This window comes from Erpetoichthys calabaricus, chromosome 17 (genome assembly GCF_900747795.2).
Source record: "Erpetoichthys calabaricus chromosome 17, fErpCal1.3, whole genome shotgun sequence".
Taxonomy (NCBI): Eukaryota; Metazoa; Chordata; class Cladistia; order Polypteriformes; family Polypteridae; genus Erpetoichthys; species Erpetoichthys calabaricus.
In genome coordinates, this window is record NC_041410.2 from 81,774,309 (window position 1) to 81,797,499 (window position 23,191).

The following is a 23,191-nucleotide window of genomic DNA, read 5'->3' on the forward strand; positions in this document are numbered from 1 at the left end:
CCATTAGGGAGGCGTATGATTAGCCCCAAATTTATTCTGCAGCAGGACAATGACCCCAAACATACAGCCAAAGTCATTAAGAACTATCTTCAGCGTAAAGAAGAACAAGAAGTCCTGGAAGTGATGGTATGGCCCCCACAGAGCCCTGATTTCAACATCATCGAGTGTGTCTGGGATTACATGAAGAGACAGAAGGATGTGAGGAAGCCTACATCCACAGAATATCTGTGGTTAGTTCTCCAAGATGTTTGGAACAACCTACCAGCCGAGTTCCTTCAAAAACTGTGTGCAAGTGTACCTAGAAGAACTGATGCTGTTTTGAAGGCCACCAAATATTGATTTGATTTAGATTTCTCTTTTGTTCATTCACTGCATTTTGTTGATTGATGAAAATAAATGATTAACACTTCCATTTTTGAAAGCATTCTTTGTTTACAGCATTTTTTCACACCTTCCTAATACTTTTGCACAGTACTGATATATATATATATATATATATATATATATATATATATATATATATATATATATATATATATATATATATATATATACATATATAATATACAGTTGGGGTGCTATTTTTAATATATATATATTAAAAATAGCACCCCAACTTGTTTTATAGGAGGTTCATGGTGTTTAAGTATGTGTAAATGTGTAATCGATCTGTTTTGTCTTTCCCACTTTAGAGTTACAGAGAGTCTAAGCCTATCCTCCCAGCAGGATCACAACTAGATAAAACACCCGTCTGTGGCAGGACACACATGTACAGTATATGGGAAATAATGCACCAACTACACATGGGTCACTTCCCAGCATTGCCATAGCCATTGTCTCAGGCCCCTGGAGCTGTGAGGAAGCAGAGCTAGCTCACACAAAATTCCATTTAATTGAAAATGTATTTTGTTCCGTGCTGCCAGGAGCCATAGCCTCGGATGTGTTGTAGATATGACCAGCTATCATGGCATTGTTTTTGCTAGTAAAATATTTGGAATGCAGTTATGATAATTTAAAAAAAGAAAACTAGTAAATTGAGGCTCTTATCACATAAAAATGCATGTGATCTATGTACATGTTCTTTAAAAAGGTGTCTGTCTTATTTTTTTCTGTCTCTGAATGCTGCTTTCTGCCGGAAGGATTGTTTCCATACTGTGCTTTGTCTTGAAAACAGGCTGCTATTTTGTTGCAGTAGTACTTTCTCATCTTAATGCGTGGTAAGGTTTAACATACCAATATGATTTCATTTTTAAAAATAATCATTTCTTTATATTATTTTTTTTTTATTTTTTTTTTTTGCAATGTCTGCCTGATTTGATTTAAGTGAAAAATTAAGAATATACAGCAGAACCTTAATTATCCAATCTGTGTTACAATTAACTTAATTCATTTTCTAATATTTATTATCTGTCATCTTTTGAAGTTTATTTATTCCATTAACAAAGGCAATACAGCACTCTAAAATATTTTCAGCCTCCCAAAAGCTGAGATAGAATTTCTAAAGAACATGTAGATTAATGTAGTGCAGGAAAACATGAACTGCAAAAGCCTTAGTCACAAGAATGAATAATTTAATGGCATGTGGAATTCTACAGCAGTCCTAATTTGTAGAATCTAGTCAGTTAAGATGTGGGTGTCCCTTGTCGTCATTTTTATTTTTCTTATAAATGTTTATTTAGCGAAAAAAGGTCATTAAACAAATAACCATTTTGAACAAGTTCAATGCAGGTAGTTTCACTGAACCAGATACAGTATATAATATATACATCCGGAGACAACCATGAGCGTATTTTGTTTAAAACTTGGTTTGGGGACAATTAGAAGGCTCACCGACTGTCACATTTCTAAACCAATCCAACATCTCATGAAGGCGGCACTCAAAGTTGGGATGGCGATTTTGAACTGTGGTGGTGCTCTTGTTAATCTGATCCGGCAGAAAACAAGCTTCTGATTACGATGAACTGTCTACAGTTGAAAAGCCTCCTAAAAAACCCTTTTAAATATATTCAGTAAACGTTTGTTGCATGTGCAGAGAGCACATTGCACATGTTAACAATAAATCTGTTGCAAGTGAAAGACCTTTCGGTAACATCAGATTATACATTGGCATCTGAAGACATCAATGGACAAATGATAAACGTGAACGATGCGTTATTGCAAGTGCTGTATATGCTGTCTGTTGTAAGGTTAAGAAGATAGTGTAAGAGTTAATCTGAGGTTGAAAGAATTGCCAGCTATGTTTGAGAAAACACAAATTGCAGGATATGCATTCGAATTAAACGATATGTCACACTGCAAAAGGAGGTGAAAAGACCTGCCTTTAAGAGAGTTGATAATGAAGAGCAACAAGAGATGTTGATTTCGGTACTCGAAACATCTGAATCAGTAAATATGCATAATGACACCAGCAAGACCACGAATATGGCTGCACAACATCCTCCGTTTGACTTCACATTTAAAGAAATAACTACAATAAGTTAACATTACTGTCTAATTGGAAATGCAAACATGCCGTGATAAATTAGTCACGGCATTTTAACACATTATGTTCTATATAAACAGACCACAATACTTATCTACACATTATTTGCTGCTGTTTTGCCATATAGTGATGCATTAGACAAAATGACAGAAAGATAGCAAAGTCGACAGAAGCACTTCTCAGATGCATGGAGCCAAGTAGCTGCAGTGGTTTATGTGTATGCGTCTGTTTGTCTCTTTTGTTGCAGCGCTCATTACAATATAAACATTAATCATTAAGCTCCTGTTACCTTGTGCTACTGAGCTCCTAATTTCATCCATCCAGCCATCCATCATCTAACCCGCTATATCCTAACTACAGGGTCATGGGGGTCTGCTGGAGCCAATCCCAGCCAACACAGGGCGCAAGGCAGGAAACAGACCCCGGGCAGGGTGCCAGCCCACCACAGGGCGCACACACCAAGCACACATTAGGGACAATTTAGAATCGCCAATGCACCTAATCTGCATGTCTTTGGACTGTGGGAGGAAACCGGAGTACCCGGAGGAAACCAACGCAGACATGGGGAGAACATGCAAACTCCATGTCTTGCGAGGCAGTAGCGCTACCCACTGTGCCACCGTGCCACGCAGCTCCTAAATTTATAATAGCAATTTCAGCTTTATATTTTCCCTCAGTGTCCAGTCTTTTGCTGTCTCCCTGAAACCCCGGCAGTGTTAACTTCATAGACTGCACGAATTGGGGGTGGGTGTTTTAGGAAGAAGCCCAATGGGTGTAGCCTTTACAGCAGAGGATTTTGCTACAATTCACTATAAATCTTTTCATGAGTCATCCCTCGGTGCGCTTCCTATCATGTCTGGCCCCGAGACGAGCTATTAGGAGACTGCCAAGAATTATTTCAAGGGAGAAATTGAAACTTGAAGAAATATATACCCTATAATATACACATTTTCTTGTTACAAGAGAAACAGTCTTGGATTAGATGTGAAAAGGATACTTTATAAGAGGCTGTTGTATAAAATTGAGAAAAATAAATAATACAGATTGGAAATGATAGAATAAACAGTGATCAATTATTGCTGTTTGCGAAGCACTGAATATATGAGCTTTTCTTTACAGGTAAAAATCAGTACTCTGTTTCTTGTAAGTAAATTACAGTGCATCAGTATGACATAGATTTTGCTGGTGAGACATCAAATGAACAGTTTTTTGGGAGGTTTTAACTTTTGGTTGCTTAAAATCGTCTGTTTGCCCTGTCCATAGATATAGCACGGATAATGCATGGTTCTACTGTGTATCTCTATGTAAATACTCTGTGTGCATGCTTATGAGCAACCAAGTGACATTTTGCTCTTATCAATATGCTTAAAGGTAAGAATATTATTTAATTTGTAATAGTTTTTTTATGGAAATGTAGAAGTATTTGACAATGTCGGTATTAAATACAGTTTTTATTAAACTTCATGTAGCAATTGAATATCTACAATTGATTGGTTCTGATGTCTGCAATTGGATTATGAAAATTACGTCACAAAGACTGATAATTACCTTGCATTGTTGAAACTCTTGTCATTTAGGAGTCTGGGATAAAGTGATTTATCTATTTATTTATCATTCTCTTTGTCTGCTCCATACAGTCCCATTAATATGGAATGTTGCATGTGATTTACTTGCCTTCCTCAATATCACATACGTCTCGTAAAACTTTTTCATATATAGTTGGTTATTTTGGTCATCTACCAGGGTTTCAGCAATAAAGTAAAGATAAGATCTTCCAATCCAGATCAGGAAAAGAATCCGCCTACATTTTATAATATTTGTCTATACATGAAAATAAAGTTTATTTTGAAGAGGCATAATACTGCTGTATAGATTGTGGTGATTCGTTGCATATTACCAAATTTCATGAGATGTGATCAAGATATGACGGTTAAATTTTGAGGGTTTGAGGGACAAAGTTATTTTTGTACATTCAGTTGTTGAAATGGTAACTTACTTGTATTTGCTATATAATATATACATTTTTTAATAAAATTTTTAATAAAAATATTATGCATATATTTTTTTTTCATTCCTCATATGAACTCTATATGTCATTGAGAACTATTTCTCACAAGAACCCAAAAGTATGTTACCAGAATTGCATGTACAGTATACCCCTTTTTGAAGGTAATATGTTGTTGTATTGTAAAACATGAGGCCACAAACCTTTACTTACAATTTTCCATTTAAAGATATCCTTTTGTGGCCTTTTTTTTTTTAACAATGCCTCATGGGTGTATGTTCCTGTTATTAATATGAAATATGTATGCATTGGGATAGTTCTGAGGAAAGCCTTATTAGAATTGCTATATTTTTGTTATAGTAAGTCAAGTGGGATTTATTGTCATATCATCTCTACACATACCTTGGTATATGATAACAGCAGTATAAAATTACATTTCTCAGGACATAAGTGCAATATTTAGACAATAAATATGACGATATAATAATACAGAGAGGGGTGTGTATTTTTACATAGTGGAATGTACTGGAACATCTGTACAGATCAACATTATATTAACAAAGAGCAGCCAGTGTTGATAGGAGATGTACAATCCACAAGGAATGCAAAAGAATGCAGAAGAGAACAGTAATTATGATAAGGGGACACACACAGGGACAGGGGGTGACATTGTGTTCAGAACCCCCACTACCAGTGGGAGAGAGCTATTGTTTTGTCTGGCAGTGTTGGTCTGTAGACTCTTATACCTTCTGCCAGATGAAATCAAGGAAAAGAGATACCACTGCCATATTTGAGCATTGATCTAAGGCAGGGGTGCCCATACTTTTTTGGCTTGCGAGCTACTTTTAAAATGACCAGGTCAAAATGATCTACCTACATTAAAAAGGAGATGTGTCCGGGTCGCAACCGTAATTCGTTCCAAAACTCTGGTCGCAACCCGATTTGGTCGTGACCCGATGTAATTTCCCCCATAGGATTGTATGTAAATACAATTAATCCGTTCCAGACCGTACAAACTGTATGTAAATATATATATGCTCGCTCACGCTCTCTGTCTCTCTCTCGCTCGCCGCACAGGCAGAGACTGAACACGTGCGGAAATCATCCGTACGAACCGGAAGGGAAACTGGCTTGTTCGTCACCCGAGTGTGTGGTCGTGAACAGATGCAAAAGTTTGGCAAACTTTTTGGTCATAACCCGATTTGTACGTGGTCCGAGACGTTTGTGACCCGAGGTTCCGCTGTATACTGTGTATACTTTATTCATAAAATACTGTATATGTTGTCGTACCTTGCATAACTGAATAACTTTTACAGCACAATAACAATTCAATACATTTATGGTCACTACAGTATTTGGATTTAATAATCTTCATGTGGGAAAAGGCTGACTCGCATAAATAAGTAGAGCCAAATAATGCAGTCAAGGAGGTAGCACATTTCCTCATGTTTGGGTACTTTCCCTCTGTGAGTAAGTTCCAAAACTGTCCAAGAGCCCCAGACTTCAGCTGAATGTCATCCTGTAGTGTCAAAATCTCATCCTCCACTGTAGAGGAGTTTTAGGTGAAACAGTGTTGCAATTTGTGATGCGGGTGAGTCACCCTCAACATCTTACCTAAACGGATAGCACTTAAATGTAGCAATTGGCTCAAGTAAAGCAGAGTCCTGAAACCGTCTGTCAAAGTCTGACAGGCAATTTTCAATCTGCTCTGTGTAGCGTATGCTATCAAGTTGCGCACACGCCTTCCATTGCGTCTCCAGCTCTGACGCGAGGTTTTTGGATGTTCCCCAAATCAAGACGCTGCAGCTTTGTGAACAGATGTTGCATTTTTCGTTTGAAAGCATTAACTGAGCTAATCATATTGACCATGGAGTTCTCTTTTCCTTGCAGCTGTAAATTAAGCTCATTCAACATGTTTTGGTCTGATCAGAAAAAATTTGCCAAGTCTAGCACCATTGATCGTTATTAAGTTGCTTGTATTCTGCATGTTTAATGACAATGAGAAACTCCTTTTTCTCTGGCCAGGGTTCTCGAAATCTCAGCAGGAGTTTCTCCCTAGCCATCTGTCTCAACGAAGTCCTCTTTCATCATCTCTCCATCTTAGAAGGACTTCTTGTGCTTAATGATCGAGTGACTCACCCGGAACGATGCTTCGGTGTGTCTGCCTTTGCTTTTGAATTCAGCCGAGTGAAAAATGACGGCTGTCCGATTAACTGCGATTTTTAGTTCCCTCTCCTTTCTCTTTCTCAGATCGCTTTTCAGAAGGAAATCAGTTTCGTAGTTTTTATGAACAGTTCAAAAGTGCCTTTCCACATTTTCCTTCTTTGGAATAGCAATGATAGATTGACAGATCAGACAAACGCACTTCAATTGTGACATTGTGAGAAAAAAAATCCTCTTCCAATTCCACATCCATCCCATACCCTCCCCAAGCAAATTTTTTTAAAATCCCTTCTTTAGTCGATATAAATTGGAATGTTAACTAGATCACTTAGATAGCCGGAGTTTTGCAGTAGCTCGCGCGTTTGATCGTGCGTGCTGGATGACCAGTGTGTTAGAAGAAAAGAGATCACAGACTGGCCGCCCTGTTTGTCAATCAAGTGGCAAATGCCATAGGGAGGATATAGGATAGACTAAAGTTTAAAAACAATTTTTTGAATGCAACGCGATCTACCTGCACTACCTTTCTGGTCGATTGCGATCGATGCATTGGGCACCCCTGATCTAAGGTCTTACCCTGGAAGGGTGTGTGAATTTTTCTCCAGGCCTAATGGGTTGTGTGTCAGAAATTCAACTTTTAACTCACCTCTTTATAGGAATAGGGATTTATACCATGTTAGCCATTATGGATGCAATGCATATATATAGCTTGAATATTGTAATATTTGTAGTTAGTCAAGAAAAAGTGTCATTTTGCTTGACTTCTCATTGCATTCACCTGTTTATAGCGTATTGTTAAAATAAATGCCTGAGATGCATTTCGGCAAACTTGAGTCAAGCACTGGTGTTCCAGTTATCAAGCAGTGGTTTGTACCATGCTCCAGTACCATGTGTTTGAGTTTTGATGGTAGTGTCATCAATACTTACTATAGATAAGTGAAGAGAGAGGCCTACACATATCAAGGTGGTGTTCTAGGAATTTGTATGACTGAAAAATTGTACGCCATGCTCATCAACAGGTTTTGGTTGGGCCTGTGCTACATTTCATAATTTGGCTCTCATAGTAGCTGTATAAACCTTTGAATACAGGTAAACAACATTTTCTCAAGTGTTTTTTTCATTTTAATAATGTAAGAAGTAGAAGAAGAATGTAAGCATTCCTGTTCAAGTTCTCCTTGTAAGACTCTGCTTTGGCTTTCTTTTTTTTTTTTGGAGATGGAGACTGTTATTTTACAAGAGGTTTGCAACATTTCAGTTCAGGTTTTTAATGCTTAATTGAAAGATTACTTAGCTAACTGTACATTTTACAGATGATCTTCCAAAACCCAAGACTCCTGAGTTACTACGCAAGGGAATGAATTCAATTCAGGAGTACTCCACACCAGAAGAGAGGGAGGAGGTACGGCGGTGGCGTTTGTTTAGGATTGGTGAACAGGACCATCGAGTGGATATGAAAGCAATAGAGCCATACAAAAAAGTGATAAGTCATGGAGGTAACCGCTTATTATTTTTCACTTGTTCGCATATAATCATTGCAAAAAAAAACATTTCCCCTTGGAGATTAATATAGTGTGCCAAAATACCAGAAATATTCTTTTTCAACAGAACATAATAATTAAATGCCAGATGTTAATTTCTTACTGTCTCTGTGTTTACCTTGTTATTGAAGTGTTCTTCTGAGGCAATTCTAGTTCAAATGTCGTAAGCATCTGTTATCCTTATATCCATAGTATGCACGGTTGAAGGATGACACTTTAGATTTCACAAGTTTGAAACTCCCAAACTGCATATAGCATAAAGCTACATAACATGCTGTAAAGCAGGGGTATTCAACTAAAATCTAAAGAGGTCCAATTAGAGAAAATTTCTTGAAGCAATGGTCCAGAAGATCATGTTGTTTAACTATTTAGTATCATATATTTAAGTAGCCTAGTAGTTGTATCAGCATCTGCATGTAATCAATACCAGAATTTCAAATCAAATGAGTTCAGTACAATTCAAAAACTTTTTGACAATATTTATTGTCACGTAACACAGAACTGAACATGTATGTATGACTGCAGATAACTATAATGTTCCATCACAGTATATAATGTTCTTAAATTTACTAAATAAAAGTAGGGCTGCATTTCAAAATAAGACAAATAAAATGTGAAAATTGTGCATGTTTAAATAAAGTGCTTAACTTCAGAAAAATAAAATAAATGGAGAAAAAGCTTGAATTTCCCCTTTTCTGTTTCACATCTTGACTCAACAGTCGCATCCAATTTTACAGATAATAAATCTCAACACATCTTAACAATTAAACAGTTTTAAATGCTCACTTTCTTCCCCTCTTATATTCATCGCCCCACTTTTTTGCTCAGTGAGAGAATTGAGCTCTAGCTTGTCCTGGCTGGATTTTAAACCTGGGCTTGAATGGAGTCAGAGCCATTCTCATAGACATGTGGAAGTGTTCATTAGTAAAGAATGCAGTGAATATGTAGAGAGTATTAAACACATACACCAGAAGCTATAATTTGGACAACCTGCGTGAAGAATACAGATGTAGCGCTCACAAACTTAAATCTCACGCGTATATTCCCAAGCAGGGTGTTGCATAAAGGTATGCAATATGCAGTAGTGAACAAGTAGAGACTAATAAATGCACACAGAAACTGAGATTACACAATCTTGAAATTCCCAAACTGCATACAGCATAAAGCTGCACAATATGCTTTAAAGAATGCAGTCAATATGTAGAGAGTAGTAAACACATACACCAGAAGCTACAATTTGGACAACCTGCATACAGAAAACAGATTTAGATTTCACGAATTTGAATGTCGCGTGTATATTCCTAAGCAGCATATTGCTTATCTCTATGTAATGTGCAGTAATGAATACAGGGAATATGTAGATAGTAGTAAGCACAAACAGAAACTTGAATTTGGATAACCTGCATACAGAATACAGGTTTAGAGTTTACAAATTTGAATCTCGAACGTGCATTTCCACATAGTCAATGTGGAAATGAATGCATTGAATGTGTATATATAGTAATAAATTCACACCAGAAACTCCAAATTAGACAACTCATAAAAAGAATACAGCTTTTAAGGCTGAGTGTGTATGTGTGTGTTTATAACTGTATTACTGTGTTTCATACTATATTTCAGCATGCAAACACTTATGTTATTTCCTCCATCTCCATCAGTTGGCAAACTTCAGTTATTTTTAGTACTTATTTATTGTTGCCAGTTTTTGTACATAGTCAAGGATATGCTACTTGGTCCAGCGCAACTTCGCAAGCAAAAGTTAAAAGTGAAAGGTCTTGTTACAGAAAATGAAGGAAAGCTATTTCCAAAGTGCAGACACTCAGAACCCCCTACTTAACAGAGTTAGATTGGGGGGTTTTTTTGTATAATTTGCTTGAGTATTTCGGTTCATCGTGCTAAGTATTATAGTTTGGTAGTGACAGTGATTTATTCGAGTGGAGTGGGAGGCGGGACGTCAGGAGTAGGGACACAGACGAGGCCCTCCTCACTCACACGGCAGCCTCCATTCGAGTCGCTCTACCTCTCGCCACATGTTGCCTCCGCTTAGCTAGCAGTACCTGTTTGCTCAGCAGACATTATCATCTACAGATTGTTAAGGAGTAATGTTTGACATTTTTGAGAGAGAGATCACAGCTACTTGTATTTTAAAGGGTAGCTGCTCCTTGGCAGAGATATCATGGCCACGTGCTCTTCTCCCCATGCTGGAGATGCTCTCCCTTCAGAGCTGAACACGATCAGATATACAGTGCCAATGTTTGACCTACCTTCCGCTTGGCCAGAGATACCTTGCCAACTTTTTACATTTTTGGGAAAGAGATCACAGCTACATTCTCGCCCCTGATAGCAAAACCAAAAATATTGTATATTAAGAGGCCCTCGGATACAAAAGCTATCAATATAAATTCTTCTCAAAAACAAATTATTGCATTTTGTAATATATTCACAAACCACAGAGTGTGTATATATTTATTTATTTAACTACCTATTTATGTATTTATTTATTTATGTAAAGAGTGTCTCTAAAAAGCCAAATTTCCCCTGGGGACAAATAAAGTTCTGTCCATCCATCCATCCAACCAGCCAGTCTAATAATAAGCATTTAGAACACTGAAGCCCACTCCGAATGAATGGAGAACATGCGTCTTTGGCAAACGTTTTTGTGGAGGCTGTCCCAGTCCAGAGTCATTCCTGGAACCCCAGCACTATTCTGTGTACCAAGACGCTGCATCATCCATTCATCCATTTTCTAAACTCTGTTTTTCTCAGTACAGAATCCTAGTAGGACCTTTCCCTGTAACATCTGACCCGAGACAAGAACTACTAGTTGGCCATGTTCAAGCGTAGTATCACACACACGCTTACTTATGTCACCCTTAACATATGTTAATATTTTCATATTTATTCAAGGTTTATAGTATTAACAGTATGAAATCTTTGCAAGCTACTATCTGAATTTTGTTGTGCTTTTCTGTTTAAGGTTATTATGGGGATGGATTAAATGCCATTATTGTCTTTGCTGTCTGTTTCATGCCAGAGAGTAATCAGCCAAATTATCGATATATTATGGACAATCTTTTTAAGTAAGTACGCCATTTATTCTGATAATGCATCCTAGTGTGTTCAGTGAATTGAAATCATTATACTTTAAAGTTTTAAGATTTTTGTTTTGTAAGAGGAATTATTCCTAGAGTTGTTATTGGGGAACCTTGAAGAGAAGGGTAGACATATTAAAGTTTTAAAGTAATACTGGTACATAGCAAGCTAACCCATAAGAGTTGTTTAGATGTCACTTTGTTGTCACATGGTGGGTGTCCTTGCAGACCACACATTGAGAATCACTAACTTAATTTAAATGAGTCAAAAAATTACAAAGTATGAACCAGCACTTCAGGGTGGTATTATTAGAATCCACACTGTTGTTCTATATTTAAAACCAAATTGATGCAAGGTGACAAGTAAGTGGTTCTATTTAGATCTATCAAATACCATTCTGCATCCTAAGATTATTTCAAGACACATTTGGTGAAGCTGTATGTATTGTAATGCATAGGTGCGGCCAATTTAAAGGTAATTATCTGCCTTTTAAGAGAGCAGTTTGATCGTGTGATATCATCAAAAAGGGTTTTAATGATTGTATTAGTGGCTGACTTTGCCAGAATCTTGCTGTTTATATGTACTGTATGTGTGAATTTGGTTCTGTAATATTCAAAGTTTAACTATTTGTATTGGACAAAAAGTGATAACTAATGATTGACGTGGAGTTTAAGGGAAGGTCCCTTTCTCATTAGGTTTGTGCAGCCTAGCTAACATTAATGATGAAAGATTTAATAAACATTTTTATGAAATTCTAATATTTAAAATCTGCAGCTTTCCCTCACTGCAGTGGCTTAAAGCAGGGGTCGCCAACTCCAGTCCTGGAGGACCACCGTGGCAGCAGATTTTCATTCTAACCCTTTTCTGAATGAGTGACTTGTTTTTGCTGCTAATTAACTTCTTTTGAACTAATTTTAATTGATTTGCTCTTGAAGACTCAGAACCTTTAATTGTATTTTTTTCCTTAATTAGCAGCCAAACAATATGAGATACAAAAGGAGTCGAAACAACTGGTGTCCATCTTACAATATCTGAAAATAAAGAAAGATGATGGCCTCAGGAATGCCGATCTGCTCAGGTCCACAAGACATTGTAACAGTTGCTTTTAGAAAAGAGAAAATCAACAATTTCAGAAATGTCCGCTATTGCACAATGAAAGCAGCAACAAGCCATGGAATTAAAGAACGGGTTTAATTAACGACAAGACTCGGCACCTAATTAAGCAATTGGTTGGAGTGAAATTGGTTGGAGTTTGAGGCCCTGACTTAGTTGGTCTTCTGTTGGCTCACACACACTTCATGTTTCATTTCTGTTTGGGCGCCATTTAAGGAAAGAAATGAAGCAATTCAGAGTAAAAATGAAGAAATTCAGGAGAACAAATCTTTAAAAAAACAATTCAATTTAAATGAATTCACAAGACATTAATTAACAGCACACACAGGGCACTCAATTAAAAAGGGTTAGAATGAAAACCTGCAGCCACGGTGGTCCTCCAGGACCAGACTTGGCAACCCCTGGCTTAAAGGAATCTGTAATGTTGGAGTGTCAGTTGTACAAGCCAAGCTGTTATTGACTTTTTAAAAAAATGTGTATTAATTTAAATTCAATTATAATGACTTGTAACTTTTAACAACTAAACAAATAACATGTTGCTTATTTCTTCCCCGCTAATTATTTTTATACTTGCCTATTTGCCTGTTTCTAGCATCATTTTAGAGACTTGTCTTTTTAATGTATGTAGTGTGCTCCTTGTGCCTGTAATAATTGTACTATGATTTAACTAATGTCTCTTTAATTAATCAGAAGTTTGCTTTATTTGTGAAAATGCGGCCTTCATTTGTTAAGTCCTGGTGTTGGCGAACTGCTCTGTGGAAATATGACAAATCAAAAGTTATACTGCCCTTATGCTCCTTAGTATATTAGCAGAATATGAATTGCACATTGAAAGTAGCTTATTTTAAAATCGCTCTCATCACTTTTGTTTGTTTTGGACTAAAATCATTTTTATATACTGTTATCTAATCTGTGGCCTAACAGCAGAAATTTAAATAGAATGATGTTTATTCTTTTAGGTATGTTATTGGCACATTAGAGATGTTGGTGGCGGAAAATTATATGATAGTTTATTTAAATGGTGCTACAACTCGCCGAAAGATGCCTAGTGTTGGATGGCTTAGGAAATGCTACCAACAAATCGATAGACGGTAAGGTTTGTCTTGTTCGACCTGAGCTGTTTCAGTTAAGTGTTTGTTCTTTACTACAGCTGCTTTAAAGTCTTGACAGGTTTCAAATAACAAAGCAGATTCTGAAAGTATCTATCTATCTATCTATCTATCTATCTATCTATCTATCTATCTATCTATCTATCTATCTATCTATCTATCTATCTATCTATCTATCTATCTATCTATCTATCTATGTAGAATTTTAATCTTGCCTACTATACCATCTACTGTATCTGTCTGTCTGTCTGTCTATTATATAGTGCCTTTTATATCTATCTATCTGTCCATGGGGGCCATTCTTAATGAAAGGGTTATTCAGGAGTACTTGCTGATCAGTACTTTATAAACTGTTAGATACAACACTGTTTTCACTAGTTATTCTATTTTATACTGCATATAACAGTGTGTGGCTTCAGATTATTTTTAAAATAATTTTAGCCCTGGAACTCTGTATTTTGAACTGAGTCCCCTTATTAGTTTTATTTACTTGATATATTCTTGATTGTTATGTTCCAGACTACGAAAAAATCTGAAATCCTTAATAATTGTTCATCCATCTTGGTTTATTAGAACACTTCTGGCAATCACACGGCCTTTTATAAGGTATACTATTTTTTTTTTCCTCCTCTCATTAAAGGGTGTGAAATTCATATCAATGCATTATATTGCTGGTACTGCATTTAGAATAGATTAGTATTTTGGAAAAAGAGAAAAGCTGTTCAGTGTATTTTTAAAACATGATCAATTCTTCCTGGAAAGAGTCATTAAAATGGTCGAATCTAATGAAAGACAATGTAATTAAGACATCAGGATGTGGTTGGAAAAAAATGTTTTGTACAGTATGATACAAAGTTACAAAATCCACTCTACTCCTCTGTTTTAGGAGTTATTGCTACAATTGTATTTGTTACTAGTGACACATAATAATTTGTTTCTGAAAGAGGATGGCACTGTGGCTTAGCTGTAAGCGCTACTGTCTCATAAATCCACCATCCTAGTTTTGAATTCCTTGCCCAGCTGCTGGTTGTGTGGATTTTGTGAGTTCTTCATACGTCTGTGTGAGTTTTGATTCAAAACCCCCACTAGACACTCTGGTTCTCCTCCCATATCACAAAGATATGTGTGTTAGGTTAGCTGGAGATTCTAAATTGGCCCAGTGTGTACGTAGGTGTGTGTGTGAGTGGACTTGAGCTCTTTCCATGGCTGCTTCCTGCCTTCCTCTTTGTGCTGCTGGCATACAATCAACCCCTGCCCTCCCGAACTGGATTGCAGTTTTTTTCAGAATGTGGTATTATTTCTAGGTGATTAAAGATCATGTGTGGGAAAACTTTATTGACAATCAAAGGTGTACATTTAAATTTTTTTTCTTACTGCTTTTTATTTCTACTAAGTTGGAAAAAGCTGATCACCTTTATAAAAAGATTTTGCTTTTAAACTTTCCATTCGTATTAGCACTATTTTCATATCCAAATATGGAATATTACAGCTGATAATTTTAAATCTCTGTACATGACTGTGAAACTCTGAAATTTTTCAGTATTTTATCTGACTGATTTTGCACGTCACTTCTGAATCATGGTTTATATTTTTTTGAAACTGATCAAGTTCTGTCTAATGAGGAAAAGTATTTCTTTTTACCCCCAAATACAAGCTGCTCTATACAGTTCTGTTTTAGCTTGGCACTGCCCTCAATATCAGCTGGTTGGAATAGCAGGGCACACAACTCTCTAATCTCACATTTCCATCTGACACTGGGAGGGCAACTTAATGGCCAATTAATACTAATTTTTGGCTGCTGCTTCATTTCAGTACACCATTATGTAAAGCAATATGGCGTCAGTTCACACAGTGAAACATACTGAAGCTGCAGTGAGTTAATGAAGAACAAACCCAACTGATACTGCATGCTAATTGATCATAAACAAGTTCAAGAGTAGACCCCAAATGACATCATTTATGAGTGGTCAAAAATGGCCTTTTTTTTCTTATAAGAGCATTTATATAAAATGTGACACCACCTATTATTAGCATGTTTACCTGTCTGTTTGTCTGCATCAAACAATGGACACACGTAAATGTTACACTATTGCTGGCATTTGCTTTCCTTTATGACTCACTTTTGCTTAGTCCTTATTTATTTTTTCTTCAAACAGTTCATGATTCTGTCTAGCTGTCTATTAACACTAGAATTACCAGAGCCTATGAAAAACTCGTAGATCCGGCCCACCTTAAATCCGTTCGCACCTCTCCAGCATATTTTGTCCTGTAAATGTGCTGATAAAGACAAGCAGCAAGCAGCCTGCTATTCCATCCCCTCATTGCCGCAGAACGGGCACAAAGTTCTCCCAGCTCATGCCTTGATTATCTGGGAGTGAAGTGCTGGAGTTTTAGAGTGGAAATAATGGATCGTTATTTGGAACACATGCATTTCATGTGTGTTCCGTTTCTACAATAATCTCTGTAAACACATTGTTAAAACAAAAACGATTTTTCATATTTTAGTAGTAAATGACAAAACGTTGGCATAATCTATATAATGTGTGAAGCCTGAAGTCCAAAGAGCAAATAAACACCTTCACAAAAGGTTCAAGGGTAAGGCAACAGCTTCTGTGGCGTAGCGGTAAGATTTGCTGACTTGTAATCAAGAGTCCCCGGTTTGATCTCGACTGCCTCCTATATTTGCCGTTTTCGGTAGTGAGCTGCTGTTATAGTTTATGCCAATATTTTGTCATTTACTACTAAAATATGAAAAAGTTTCTGTTTTAACAATGTTTTTACACAGATTATTGTAGAAACGGAACACACATGAAATGCATGTGTTCCAAATAACAATCTATTATTTCCACTCTAAAACTCCAGCACTTCACTCCCAGATAATCAAGGGATGAGCTGGGAGGACTTTGTGCACGTTCTGCGGCGGTGGGGGGATGGAATAGCAGGCTGCTTGCTGCTTGTCTTTATCGGCACATATACAGGACAAAAGACGCTGATGGAGAGGTGCGAACGGATTTAAGGTGGGCCGGATCTATGAGTTTTTTCGTAGGCTCTGATAATTCTAGTGTTAAACAATCTGAATCATTATGTTGTCACACCAGAAATATAGCAGAACATTAATAGTATTCCATTAACATGTTAAATTACAGGAGGTGAAACAGAATCTTCCATTATCTATGTGTGTCTGTGAAACTTGTTTTCCATTCAAATTAGCAAACACTTGGTCTGAATTTAGTGTTAAAATGAAATTTGATTTTGTGGGTCTTATTTTTATAATTGTGTATTTGCAAATGCAAATTTTCATGATCAATACATGTTACAACTTTTTTTTTTTTTTTTTTAATACGCATTAAGTGGCATACAACAGAAATCGTAGAAACCTAATGGTTTACTGTCCTGTGCCTTAGCCACTGCCCAATGCTGCCCACATTTATTTTGAATGTAAAATGCTTAGCTTTTACTTTCCTTAAATGGATTGTTTGGCTTTATGTTTTTTTGTGTTTTTTTTTTTTTTATTCCACTAATTGTATTTACCAAATTGCATTTTTCTTTCTCTTAGCTCCAAGTTTAGTCAAAAAATCAAGTTTGTCTTCAGTCTAACAGAGTTAGCTGAGCTTGTCCCTATGGAATATGTTTCTATACCTGACTGCATTAAACAGTAAGTAGTTTTGTGCCTTTGTTAAATCATACTCTGTATTACATTTACACAATTTTAATCGATATATATTTGTTAATTTTTACATGAAAGTCTTTTTTTTTTTTTACATTGTATTGTATAGATACACAACCTTTTTATAGGTCTGAAAAGAATATTATTTGTCTTCAGACAGTACATTCTTGTTTATCGAATGTGCATAATGATATCTTTAACCAAATTTTTAATTTAACCTTCCTTGAAGTGTCTGATTCCTGTTTTTGGACTTCAGTGATTAGTTATACATTTCATTGTTTTATTTACTTCATTTCTACTGATTTAATTGTGTTTCAATTGCGTAATTACAGTATTGACTATTTTTCCATTTTCCTGCCTGTCCCTAAAGATATGAAGAAGAAAAGTTAAGGAAAAAACAAAAAAGGTATCTGTACCCCTATTTTTTAGGGAAAAATGCTAGGTTTTTGTAAACTTTTTTTTTTTTTTTGCATTGCACGTTACTAACTGCACAATCAATGTATTGGTTGGCTTGTGGAAATGGTTCAGGTAGTTGAAGGTAATAAGCGAGGGTACATCTTTTCTATTTGCAGGGCACCACACTGCACAAACCTCAGATAAGATTTTTATTTTCTTACTTTAGAACAGGGGTCACCAACTCCAGTCCTGGAGGACCACCGTGGCTGCAGGTTTTCATTCTAACCCTTTTCTAAATGAGTAACCTGTTTTTGCTGCTAATTAACGTCTTTTGAACTGATTTTAATTGACTTGCTTTTGAAGACTCAGGCCCCTTAATTGTTTCTTTTTCTTTTCCTTAATTAGCAGCCAAACAATAATGAGATACAAAAGAAGCCAAAACACCTGGTGTCCATCTTACAATATCTCAAAATAAAGAAAGCTGAAAGTCTCAGGAATGTCGATCAGCTCAGGCCCCCAAAACATTTTATCAGTGCTCTTAGAAAAGAGAAAATCAACAGTTTCAGAAATGTCTGTTAATGCATCACGAGAGCAGCAACAAGCCACAGAATTAAAGAATGGGTTTAATTCATTTAAGGAAAGAAATGAAGCAATTCAGAGGAACGATGACAAATCTTAAAAGAGAAGTCAATTCAAATGAATTCACAAGAAGTTAATTAGCAGCACAAACAGGGCACTCAAAAAAAGGGTTAGAATGAAAACCTGCAGCCACGGAGGTCCTCCAGGACCGGAGTTGGCAACCCCTGCTTTAGAATGTGCTGGAACAGCCAAATACATTCTTAAATTGAAAAAATGAGTCTAGTCGTAGTTCCAAATGTGCATAAAATTGCTAAATATCCCCAACTTTTTTTTCTTGATTTTAAAAATGTCAACGCACTTTTCTTTCTTAGTGTCTTGTTTTTTCTTTAAACTTAATGTTTAGTTTATTTACTATGAATGAATGCATGTTTCATACACTAGTTTTTAAATTTCTATTAGTATCTTTTTTTTATGGTGCTATCTCGTGGTATGTGTTAACACTGGCACTGAAATAACCCTCAGGGCATTAAAATGAATACATACTCTTGACAGACGAGCAGAAATAAAGAATAAAGTATGTCATTTTAAAGTGAGATGTATGACAGGAATGCACTTTTAGCTTTAGCTAGTAAATATGAGGGTGGCACGGTGGCGCAGTGGGTAGTGCTGCTGCCTCACAGCTAGGAGACCTGGGTTCGCTTCCCGGGTCCTCCCTGCGTGGAGTATGCATGTTCTCCCCGTGTCTGTGTGGGTTTCCTCCGGGTGCTCCAGTTTCCTGCCACAGTCCAGACATGTAGGTTAGGTGCATTGGCGATTCTAAATTGTCCCTAGTGTGTCCTTGGTGTGTGTTTGTGCGCGTGTGTATGTGTGTGCGTGCCCTGCGGTGGGCTGGCGCCTTGCCCAGGGTTTGTTTCCTGCCTTGCGCTTTGATTGGCTCCAGCAGACCACTGTGACCCTGTAGTTAGGATATAGCGGGATGGATAGTAAAAATGAATACTTGAGTATTTTTGGTGTAAAAACTTACCACATTTAAAACGAGGATTTCTTATGAACAATGTGACCACCAGGGGGCATTGCAGCACCCCCAAATCCCAGACACAACCTCACAGACACAAGTCCCGATATAAATAAAAGGTTTATTAATATGAATACATTGTACAAACGTTTCAAAAGCGACTTAAACCAAATATGATTCTTCTTTCTCTTTTTTCTTCTCTCTTTCCACTCCTCCAGACAAGCTTCATCCTCTACCACACCCGACTCTGACTCGCGTGGATGATGTCGAGTGGTCTCTTTTATCTTGAACCCAGGAGTACTTCTGGTGCCGAGGCACAGCCCGATGGAAGTACTAGGGATTGTGAATCTCAATCGGCTCCCCCTGGCAGACCCCACAGAACCCAACAGGGCTGCCCCATGGGACTGTAGGTCCAGCAGTCTGTGGGAGAATCCTAACCAAGGAAGGCTGCCATCTCGTGTGTATTGGGAGAGAAAATATTTTATTAGTGCTCGTCTCCCCTGGTCCTTCCAATGTAATGGCCTCCTTGTTCAATACCGGCCAGGATGCCAGTCCCTGCATGCCATCCATTAAAACAGAGATCTGCAATCAGTGTGGTATGTGAGGATCAAGTCTCGGAATTTCTGCTTAGTTTCTGGCATAGTCAAAGATCTTTTAAAACTTCAAACTAGACTTAGTAGAATCTTTGTGATGAAAAGCAGTAATTATTTTACCATTTCTGCCTTTTATAATGTGAAGTTCAATTAAATGGTGTACTTTTACATCTACCAGATATTAATCCATTTGGGGTATTTCGTATGCGTATGTATGCTAATTTAATCGCTTTAGCTCACAGAACATTGTTGCTTTTAATTTACAAATAGAAAATTATATTTACTTAATACACATATGAAAATTGCAGCATTTTTTCCTTGTTATTCGCACTTCTGAAAACCCCATTACATCATAATGTGCAACATAGTGCTCTTTTTTATTTTTATTTATATACTAGACAAAGAGCCCGTTTCGACAACGTAAGATGAAATGGGCACGAGTGGAATAATATTAAGTATAAGCACCACAAACCTGATATAGGTGTATTGAATGAATGCGTAATTGAATCAGAATGTGTAATTAGGCCTCGAGCTGTAGTCGAAATCGCCTTTCAGGCCTCTAGAGCTTTAATCGAAGTCGCCTTTCTCTTTGAATTTTTGCGGCCGAAAATCCTCCGCCTGCCGCGATGTTGGGGTTGGATGTCGGTCGAAGTCGCCTTTCTCTTTGAATTTTCACAGCCGTAAGTCCGCCGCCTGCCGCGATGTCAGTCTCGTAAGGTTTTTTGGGCAGCTGCTCAGAAGGCGACTACGCATTCTGCTTCGGACGGACGCGAGTGAGTGAGTGAGGAGGCTGGCGAATTATGTATTAAGATGAAATTTTCATTTTTTGAAATGTCCATTTAGCTCACTCGTATATCTTCTTAGCAGTCCATCAATTTGGCACTTTTATGTAACGGAGCATTAGATCTTTTCTCATCTTTCATTTTCTTATGTTGATATGATTATTCAATATGCATCTAAAAGATAAATATGTGTTTGTTTTTTAATACTCCAGTTATAAAAGTATTGCCCGGGTGGGTGTAAAACAGCATGTGCAAGATCCCCGGCTTGAGAAGCAATGTCCTCTAAAACAAACTGTGAGCCAATGGCGACTAACTGATTGTATACTCAGGAATTTATTTTAACTGATTAACAAATTAAACCTTGCACTATAAGTCAGATGAAGATTATGCATTTTGCTTTTGTTTCAGTAAATGTGCAGAAGCATTGCCAAACCGTTCTTGTTTGTATACAGTGTAATAATAATGGCATTTTATAATATTCATAAGCATGCTCATAGGAGTGCAAGTTTTTACTTATATATTGGCATTACATTTGCTTATTAAAAACATTTCTGCAGCAGTAACCATGTAATTTGAAAATATTACTTTAATGGTGTCCGTGCTCACTTACGGTTTAACATTAAGCACACTGTCACGGAAGGAGACTTTCCCCCCCTTTTTTTTTTTTTTGGAAATCACTTTAGTGTTGAGAATTATGAACAACTGAATAATTTAGCCCAAAACCAAGCCAGGCTATGTTAGATAAACCGCCTGATACTTAACACAATAGCAAAGATAAAGATCATCTGGCTGGTTTGTTTTGCAAGTAGAAGGGGAAAAAGTCTCAAAAAATAACTTGCTAGACTCACACACTCTTAAACGCAGAGTCTCCAACATGTCGGAATTATTGACGGTCCAGTAAGAAGACCCTTATAAATATTAATTTTTCAATAACATATATTACATTGATTTCAATTTTTTTGTAAATCTGGGAAAGGCTCCATCTTCTCCACCACCCTGCTCAGGATTTAGAAGAATTCCAAAAATGCCCACTACGGGGGGATATCACCGTCCAAACCTGAGTAGTAGTAGGGCAAACGCAGAGACTTTATAAATAAAAAAGATTTACCGTATACACTTGCGGATAAGTTCTCCCGCGCATAAGTCGGGACTTGATTTTACTGTATAATTTCTGGTATTTTATAATGTTGGTCGTATAAATTGAATGCGGAAAACTCACACTACTGGTCCAAGGGATTATGATATGCTAACGCCCACCTGAGAAAGAAACCATGGAGCACACAGCCTTTTTTTTCTTTGTATTGTGCCTACGTGACCACACGGTAATACCCAAACTATTCCGAAGCGATGTTTGTTGTTTTTTGTATCTCAAAACCTCATACACCTTTTATCATAAGAACATCCCTTATCTACAATGGAGCGTTCAGTCAGAAGAAAGTATGAAGCTGCTTTTAAAGTAAAAGTCATTGAAGTAGCGAAAGAAATTGGTAACTGCGTTGCTGCAACAGAATTCGATGCATCTGAGAAACCAGTGCGAGATTGGAGGACGCAAGAATAAGAAATGTAAAAAAAAATAATAATAATTAAGTGTCGTATTTTTGAACGAGCATATAAGTCAGGGGCTGATTTTATGATCGATTTTTTGGGTTTCAAGACGCGACTTATACATGAGTATATACGGTATTCCTCACAAAACTACAAGAATAAAGCTCCATAGCCTAAGAAGGAGTTGCCTGTAACACCAAAGGCAAAGAAGTCCTAATACAGATGTTCAAAGAATCGTCAAAATACAGAGCAAATCTAGAAAGCCAATAAATCAAATGAACACAAGTAAACTCCCCACTCCCAGGCACATTCAAAATGAACTGCCAGGTACTGTGGGAGATCCTCTGGATTTATAGGGTAGAGGGCCGTTCCTGGTGGTGATTGGCTGGTGGCCCCGCTTCTTGGGGGGTCCACCCAATAAATACATAGATCATAAAACAGGAAGCTTACATAGATAAACAAAAACAAAGAACAATGCATATAATCAACAGATGTAACATTAATTTAATCAACATAAATGATAGAATCAAAAATGAACTAAAGTGACGTAAAACATGAATTTGAACCCTAGCCAGGGGGAGGAACTCTGGATGAGCCATGCGCATGTTAAAGGTGCTATATAAATAAAATGTATTATTATTATTATGATAATTGGTACTCCCCTGTTTTTATTTCTTTAAAGCCTTCAGAAGGTCACAAATTTATCATGTTAATACAAGAAATAGTAACAAAAAAAACAAATTCATAAAGGAAGAATTGAATTACACCACTCCTGTTGTGTGGAAAACAGAAGTCCATCTCTGAGTAAATCTGTCCAATATTTTTATAAATTATGTTTCCTTAATGGGTTATTTTTTTCAGGTTTATAAGAATTTTTTGAAAAAGAACAAGATAACGTACCCTTTATTATTCACAGTACATTGATACAAACTAAAATAAGATCTGACTGAGTCATCAAGAAGGAACTGGAAATGGCTTCTTTGTAAATACCTTATATGAGTACAGCATTGAAATTATTATTTATATCAAACTCTTTGAGTCACCTTTTTGCACTCACAATTCATTCTGCCCATCTTTCAAACTGCCTTTGATTTCCTTCTTAAATGTATAATTG

General features: G+C 36.8%; 1 protein-coding gene across 2 annotated transcripts in view; it reads left to right on the forward strand.

Moving 5' to 3' along the window:
- bnip2 (BCL2 interacting protein 2) overlaps positions 1 to 23,191 on the forward strand; it is a 113,449-nt gene that overhangs the window by 73,211 nt on the left and 17,047 nt on the right. Inside the window, exons 5-10 of one of the 2 annotated variants that reach the window (XM_028822676.2) lie at positions 7,958 to 8,140; positions 11,163 to 11,265; positions 13,351 to 13,482; positions 14,020 to 14,106; positions 17,057 to 17,155; positions 17,538 to 17,573. In XM_028822676.2, coding sequence (XP_028678509.1) covers positions 7,958 to 8,140; positions 11,163 to 11,265; positions 13,351 to 13,482; positions 14,020 to 14,106; positions 17,057 to 17,155; positions 17,538 to 17,573 — 640 coding nt within the window. The remainder of the gene's footprint in view (positions 1 to 7,957; positions 8,141 to 11,162; positions 11,266 to 13,350; positions 13,483 to 14,019; positions 14,107 to 17,056; positions 17,156 to 17,537; positions 17,574 to 23,191) is intronic. The other variant, XM_028822678.2, reaches the window with a different exon arrangement.